The sequence below is a fragment of the Athene cunicularia genome, assembly GCF_003259725.1.
Source record: "Athene cunicularia isolate RWA chromosome 12 unlocalized genomic scaffold, athCun1 chr12_part1, whole genome shotgun sequence".
Lineage (NCBI taxonomy): Eukaryota > Metazoa > Chordata > Aves > Strigiformes > Strigidae > Athene > Athene cunicularia.
The window spans coordinates 13,526,368-13,534,322 of NW_020799116.1; the positions used below are offsets into that span (position 1 = coordinate 13,526,368).

The 7,955-nt window shown below is 46.6% G+C and overlaps 1 protein-coding gene across 1 annotated transcript; it reads right to left on the bottom strand.

Annotated features, from left to right (window-relative positions):
- Positions 1-7,234, bottom strand: RPN1 (ribophorin I). Its single transcript, XM_026857446.1, has 9 exons — positions 7,142-7,234; positions 5,348-5,654; positions 4,633-4,842; positions 3,495-3,687; positions 3,066-3,165; positions 2,661-2,799; positions 2,339-2,458; positions 1,625-1,870; positions 1-606 (listed from the first exon to the last, which is right to left on the bottom strand). The coding sequence occupies exons 2-9, from the start codon at positions 5,582-5,584 to the stop codon at positions 424-426; spliced, it is 1,428 nt and encodes a 475-aa protein (XP_026713247.1). The 5' UTR covers positions 5,585-5,654; positions 7,142-7,234; the 3' UTR covers positions 1-423.
- Between the last annotated feature and the right edge of the window lie 721 nt (positions 7,235-7,955).

Sequence of the window (7,955 nt, forward strand, 5' to 3'; positions counted from 1 at the left end):
GCAAGGCAGTGGCAGTTTTATTTCAAAATACAACAAAGGTGTCTTTTATTCTTTCTGGAGATGTGACATTCAGATATGCCATGAGTGTGTCTGTGCTCAGACTGGCTGTGTGCGTTTAGGCAGGGCACATCTATACAGGGAAAACCAAAAGTGGGACACTTTTATAACCTGGCTGAGTCTCACCTCTGTTGAAGAAACCTTGTTACCCAGCCAAACAGTAGCATGTTGTGGTCCCTTGCACAGCACATGTCACAGAGCAGACACGCTCTATAGAAAAATCTAAACCCAAAATGTACTTCACACATTTTACATCACCTTTCCCCCTAATTTTGCTGAGGGGGAGTTTTGGCTCAAAGTGTATCCACTCCCAGGCTTCTCATCTCCCTTCATACCTCTCCCCTTCCCCTGGTCACTAAGCCAGAGTTACAGTGCGTCGAGGATGTTGTCGATTTTGGTGACCAGGTCCTGGCGCTTGTTGGAATGCATCTTCTCATTCTCAATGTATGTGTCCTTCTTGAGTTTGCCAGCCACCAGTCGCTCAGCCTCAACAGAGGATTTCAGAACGAGCTCCTTGACTTGGCCATCGAGCTTCTGAATCTCACTTACCTTACAGGGTGAAAGATAGAGGAAGTATTAGAGGAGACAAAAAAACATCCCTACAGTGAAGTTGGAATAGAAGAGATGGTAAAGCTGGAGAAAAAAAATGGAAGTCAGTGCTACATAGAAAAGTCTCAAATCCCTGAATACTGCCCCCTGAGCCATCACCTCTTTCTGTCATCACATTATGAGGGATATCTCATGAATGGATAGCTAAGCAGTGCAGATAAAGGGGCTCTGAGAACCCAGGAGCCATACTGGCAGGAGACAAGTGCAATGACTGTTAAAGAGTGTTTAATGACAGATTTTAAAGGCTTCAAGCTAAATCACAACTCTGACAGCTCGAGGCTGTGTCCCTACAGTCAACGTTAATGGTGTGTGAGAAGCAGGTCTAAAATGACAGAGCTACTCTGAGTTAATAACAGATTAAGCAAGGTGGCTGTTGGTTGAATAGATCTTAGAAACTAAAGTGTCCCTCACTGGGAGTTAAGTGTCTGTTCCAGGAGTGATGAAATATACTGGAGTAAGGAAAGGATAGTGGGTGTGTGCTCACTGTGCCATGGGTTTCAACATGGTACAGCAAAATACCCTGAGGAGCATCATGCTACCAAAATTCTGTCAGCACCAAATTCGCATGTGCAAGAATGTAAGAGATGAGGGAGACAATTTTGGTTTGGCTGGTGTGTTGATAGTTTCCATTTTTACTGAAGTGTCACTGCCATGAATTCAATGAGAGGCATCAGATTAATGCTTTTCTAACACAATCCTGTAACTCATGCAGCTGGTTCAAGGGCTGTTTAGGAAACAGCACAAGTAGTTGTTTACCAGCAGCACTTACAGGGCTGCATAACCAAGATTACTGCAAAAACAACAAACTGATCTTCACACCTCCTGACAGGGATCAAGCCATTTTCAGAGGAAAAAAAACCACATAGGCTGCAGAAACTAAGCCCCAAACTAAAACTCACCTAGAATACTTGACAGAGCCAAGAATGAGAGCTTAAAAAAATAAATTGTAATTTCTTACTTTATCACACAAGTCAGAGCCTTCTGTCTTCAGTTTAGACTGCAGAGAGGCTATTTCATTTGTCAGGGCCTTGTGCTCCGTTTCCAAAGACTTTTTGCCGCTGTTCAGGGTGGAGATGTCACGTGATTGCTTGTATTTATTCACTGCTTCATCAAAGTGACGGTACAGCCCGAGTCTCTTGTTCACCAGAGTAAGCACTTGCTCTGTAATGCAGGCAACCTTCATCCTAGCTTCAGCAGCTGGATCCTGCAAGAGGACAGAAGATCAAAGCAGTCATATCTGTGACCTGCAACAAGCCATGCTTGCCATCTGCCACAGGACTGTTAGAGAAACTGCTCCCTCTGCAATCAACTGACAGTAATTAGGTGAATGGTGCAAGTACTGACTAGGGCAAGCACCTTTCCACACTCAGTCTAGCCCAACTAATAGCTTAACAAAAAGTGAAAACATTGCAGGAGAATTGCAGACATCCCTGCTTCTCAGGGGGAAGGACTCCCTTTTATCCAGAACGCAAAACTGGTTAGCCTTAGCACACCAGTTCAAACCCTGCAAGAGTATCAGCGCTCAGGTAGCATAAAACCAGGGTTCTGTTTAGCATCTAGGAATATATCCAATCAGCAGGAACATCCAGCAAAAATTACTGGTATGGAAAATCTCCAACCATCAGCTGAGTGAGCCACTAATGCTCCAACAGGGCCCTTCACCATACAGCACCTTAGTGATGGAGAAATCCAGCCTCACGTAGACAATCACAGTGAAGAACAAGATGTAAAAAGCTCCAACCACCAACAGAGGCTCCTGCAGCATCAAGATTTTGTTGAAGGTGTAATGAACCTAGAAGAGAAGTTCGAAATACTGAGCAGTGACCCGTATCACTACCGGAGAGAACTCCTCTCCTCAGGCAGCAGCAGAACTGGCCATGCAGTCCAGAAACTATTCATATTCAAAACACACCAATATGGGTGTTTTGGGTGTGCTGCTGAATTCAGAAGAGGCACAACTGCTCAGGCAAACCACACACAGAGGCCACACTCACCACAATGTCTTGGATGTGCTGCTCCACCAGGTTGCTCTTGTGTGCCACAATAACTGGACGTCCAAAAGTGTCCAGGTATGTGTAGTGAAGCTCATCTGAAGCACGATTGATTTCATAGGGGCTGTCCACATGGATATTCCTATGGATAAAACAGATAGTCCCTTATGACTCTACAGTGTTTGAGATGATGTAACCTAGGACTTGGCTGGCCAACCGTGGCCTCTAGCACAAGGTCAATTACAGTTTAAACAACACTCTAAAAGGAAGCAAAGCTCTGTTCCAAGGTCTCCTCCACATGCACAGTCATGGTTTTGTTTCACTGTCCTCAGGCCATTAGAGCAGGCTGGAGAACTGCCACCAACACAGCACTGTCTGCAGTAACAAGACAGGATTAATGACACGTACTTGGCACCTTCTGGCAGGACAATCTTGACAGTCAGAGAGTCTGTAACTTGCTCATCAAACACGTGGTCGACAAACCTCATTTTCAGGGCATACTGATCACCTAAGAGAGTGCAGACCAGAGGCTGGTTACAATTCCTCAAAGAACAAGGGGCAACCTTGCAGTTCAGCTCTTAACAGAAGCAAGAGCAGAATTCAGATGGATACACTGTGCAGCAGGGGGCACTAGCTCACACAAATATATTTTAACCAGCCATCTACAAAAACCTGAAGGAAGCACAGAAAAGAAGGTGGATTTGCATATTCTAGAAATAATAGCTAGCAACTGCCGTTGCTAAGGCGCAGCAGACCGCAGATTTGAATTCTTTACTGTACAGCAACCACCTTTAAACACAGAGAAGATTTCTTATTCCCATCCCCTGTGCCACCCACCAAGATTGTAGAGGTATTCATAGCTAGGCAGGTTATAGCCGATGATGTAATGGGTTTTCCATCCCCCAAAAAGTGGAAAACGGGGACGGATCTCCATCTCCACGGAGTCATCCAGGACAAGGAGGTGGCTGGTGGAGATGTTTCCAATTTCATCTCGGTAATAGACATCCTGAGCAGCAGCTGGGAGAATGGTCTGTATGGAGAGAAGCAACAGTCAGTGCATTGGCTAGGAGTTATTTCCAGTGAAACTGGAAAAAGTAATAATGGCTGTTAAGCATCGAGAAACTGTGCTCCCATGTGAGAGATGACAAAATGACCATTCAGTTGCACTGAGTAGTAAAATTGTGGTATTATAAGCAATCAGCCACAGAAGTAGCTGCCAGCACTAAAAATCACTTGGCCTCTAATGAATGTACTTTCTCCAGCCCAGTTTCAAATATCCCAGAAAGCAAGGGATCTCATCATGCCCACCAGGACAGCAATTCCCTTTTCACTCTACTCCACTGCCCTAGCTCACTGAGCTTGCTGGCTTTACACTCAGCAAAATGAGATTTCTGTTTGGCTGCACCACCTTAGAGAATTACAACAATCAATCCCAAGGGCTTGAAGCAGCAAGAAAGGTTTTGGTTCAGATGAAAACACATAATACTTTCACATCTGGCTAGCAGAGCCACAGCTTTAACTTGTTGAGTGCTTTGTGAACAAAGAATGAATGGGTGATTTTCCGATTAATACTGTTCAACATGGTGAAGATATGACAGAGAAGGCAACTCTGAAAATAAGAGGGTGGGGACAGAATGAATGGCCCTTGCACAGTGAAAAATGGAAAGCCAAGCTTTCCAGGGATTAAGAGTTTTACAGGGTCCCTGAGATTGGAGGGGTAGGCATGGGGAGACACATTACATGCCCTCATATATGCAGTTGGGCCAACAGATGCAATGAAGCACATAACCTCCTAATTCTATCTCCAAAAACTATTCCTATCTAGGATGAGCCTTCTCTGAAAATAGATCAGAGCTTTAATATTCCCTTATTACTTGGGTACAGTTCCCAAGAAAAGACAAAGGACAACTGTATTTTCCCTCTGGAGATGTAAGAAAGGGGGAAGCTGCATTAAAATAAAAAGCAAAATGTCAACCTTAAAAGACTTGACAGAAGAGATCCCACTGTCCGGCTGTCTCTGGTAGTCGTATCTGGAGAAAGGCCCTTTCAGCACCGCTCCTGTGTGCTTTAGATCAACCGTCTCTTCAACCGCAATGTTCCCCCAGTGAGACACCTCGATGACTCGGGTCATGCTGGTGATGGTCAGGAATGGACTGTTATTTTCGTAGTGCACCTTCAGAGTGTCCTAACAAGGAAAAAAGATAAACTGTTAGACCTGAAGGAGCAACCTTCCATTGCAATTATGTCTCTGCCTCCCTCAGAAAAACCTCCATGACAAGCTGCAGAGGTGAAGCTGACTGCACGGGAAGATGGGAACCACCCCATCCCAGTTCACACAGGGCATTGGGTACCCGGGGTACACTCACAGGTCACACCCCACATGTCTGGCTGAGTTATAACGGCAAGAGGGCTAGAGATGCAGTCCTCCCCACTGCAAAAACACCCCTGCCAGAGCCATACGCTAACTGTCTTGGTCTGTTCTGTGGTCACCAAGCAGCAGCCAGCAATCACATCGGTACTAGGAGCACCTTGCTGGAGCACATGTTCCCAGCCCCCATGCAGGCTAACTGAGGCTTGACCTGTGAGTCTTACACAGAAGCCTCTGCTTCCCACTCTCCAGCCTGAGATGCAGGTGCCACATTTGCAAGATGGTCTCTGCAGAGCCACAACCTCTCTGCACAGACATTTACCTGGCTGTATGGAGGAATATCCTTGAAGGGACCATATTCAATCATGTCTTCAGTGCGGGAAGGGTTGCCCAGCTTGGTGTAACTCTCCACGTTCCTAGAGGCCAGTTTGACACGGGTTGTTTGAGTCTTGGTGAAGTATGGTGAGTAGAAATAGTGGTTTCCTTCAAAGACCACAAACTGCTTCTCACTTTGGGTGATGTGGGTAGGGTAGGGCTGCAGAACATGTGTGAAAACCATTTCAACAGATACACGGACTTTGGCTCCTGGTGCCAAAGGAGATGGCAGCTTCACAGAGAAGAATTTTCCACTGGAAGAAAAAAGAACAGGTAAGTCACGTGAGGTGTTCCCTGAGAGAGCAATCAGACCCAACCCCTGCAACATTCCCCACAGATGGGAGCCCACATATCATATATATTGTGTGTAACTGGGGACAATATTTTATTTGCTCCTCCAAGGTGTACAGACAGCTGGGCCCAGAGGATGTGCTTACTCTGGGCTGGGGAAGCAGGACAGGAGGCAGCACAGGGTGAACTGTGCCCATGCACAATTACAATCTTTGCTTCACAAGAACACCTGGCTCCCATTTTAGAAGGGGAATAGTGACACATTCCCCTCCCTAGTTCTGCATTTATAAAGCATGCTTCAGCAGGGTTTTTTCCAGTCTTCTCCAGATGACAAGAATGATCTGCATCAGAGGAAGTGTGTGCATATGTCCAGAAGACAAATCAAACATCTTAAGCACCTATTCCCACAAAGCCTCTTCATTCTCAGGTTTTTGCCCACAGGATCTGAAACTAAGAAATGGCCAGAAAACGAGCACGGCTTTGGACTGAGGTTCTACAGAAAGGATCAAGATTTCACCAAGCCTGTAAGGATGCACCAGATAGACTGAGGTGATGGCAGAAATGAAATTAACTTGGTCATGCCTGGTGGCCCAAGGGCAGAATCACGAGGCCTCCAGATACGTCAGAAACCATGGTCTACCTCAGCAACTTAACTCCACAGCTACTGTCCTCTTGAAACCCAGCAGCACTGTGCTTCTGACCCACTTTACGAGCAGCCTTGTTTAAGCTCTCATGGCTCAGAAAGCACCTGCCTGCCCAGCCTTGCAGTGTATGCATCACATCCCAAGCTTGGCAGTGCAGAGCTTCATGCTAATGACAGCATCCTCCCTCTCTGCAGCAGGCACCGGCCCATGCTGGGCCACAGTATCCAGTGCACTGTGGTACTCCCACTGCAGACCAAGAGCTGTGCTCTGGGGTCACAGCCAAAGAGCACTTAGTCTCCCTGTAATCACCACTGCCAATCATTTAAGACCTCAAAAGGGAGCAATGGACAAGACCATGACAACAGTTATAATGCTTCTCTTACCTGATGTCCCTTAATGAAGGAACAGGGTGTTACTTAAAGCAGTGAGTACAAGAGACTAAGCACAGCTGAGCCCCCCTCAAGGCAGCTGAGTTGCATTTAAGGGAGAGATTCTCCCCTTTATAGGGCTTTTCCCTCACTAGACAAATGGGTGGCTGTGAGCTGGGCTCAGTGCAGAGATCTAAAGTCACATGAGCTATCTCCCAAGGAACAAGCATTTGAGGGAGAAGAATAACTGCTACTGGGGCTTCCTGGGCTCTACAGTACCCCAGGATGCAGTCTGAATACAGAGTGGGTCTTTCCAGAAGCAAAAGACTACAATTTCTAGGTACGTGGGGTTGGGGTAGTATTTTTGCTCCACCATGAGGATAATGGTGGAAGCCCAATGCACAACTCTAGGTACTGATGTTAGAGAGTGACACTCACCTTTTGCCCTTAACTTTAGTCTCTCTCACTTCCAAGGTGTTCTCCTCCTCTTCCTCACCCTTCACCTGTTCCAAAACAATGGATTAATCAGTGTGCTGCTATTTAAAAGACTTAACATGTCTAAGGCAAACTCCAGACAGTCCCTATCCACTCTTTATGGAGATGCCAGCCAGAAAGTACAAGGTGATGGATAACTATAATTTTTTTTTATAAAAATGCCCTTTTATAATGTTTTTCATTAACACAAATTGCAGTGTTATCAGCATGCAAGAGCAGGTACTGAAGACTTCTAATGACTCAGGTTTCCCTCAGCTGGTTCCCAAGCCAGCACTGTCACTGTAACTTGTGCAAATAAGCACCTCAGACAACTGCTTTCGTGATTTCTCTTGTATGTTTTCTACAGTGGCTGAGGAGCAAGTAGGCCATGAGGAACTGACTTGGCCAGCCAGCCAGCAAGGAAAGAAGCGACCAGTGCAAATAGTTCTGGGACTGGAGAAACCCTCGCATGAAGGGAAGATCAGTGCAAGTATTTCTGGGACTGGTATAACCCTCACACGTACAGCCCACGGGGTAGTAGGCTGGACCCCATCTCCTGGGCTGACTAGTTTGATTGAGGGGCTGCGGCCACTCTCGTTACAGCAGTAAGGGCGTTGCTTAGCACCTCTCTAGCCTCCCCCATCGCTTCCCAGGCCTTCCCACCTCGGCCACTCGCCCGCCTTTGTTCCATGTAACGACAGAAACCCTTAACTTCACTGTTTACAAGGCACTTGGAGGGGCAGTGCGGCCAGCGCCCGGCGGCACCCGAGTGACCGGC

Bases quoted from the DNA above. Each gene is read 5' to 3' on its own strand.
- RPN1 (XM_026857446.1), bottom strand. From the start codon at position 5,584: ATGGTTTTCACACATGTTCTGCAGCCCTACCCTACCCACATCACCCAA. The intron at 3,166-3,494 runs GTGGGTGGCACA...GCACTCTCTTAG, and splicing joins TGAATACCTCTACAATCTTG to GTGATCAGTATGCCCTGAAA. The intron at 2,800-3,065 runs GTACGTGTCATT...TTTTATCCATAG, and splicing joins GTCCTGCCAGAAGGTGCCAA to GAATATCCATGTGGACAGCC.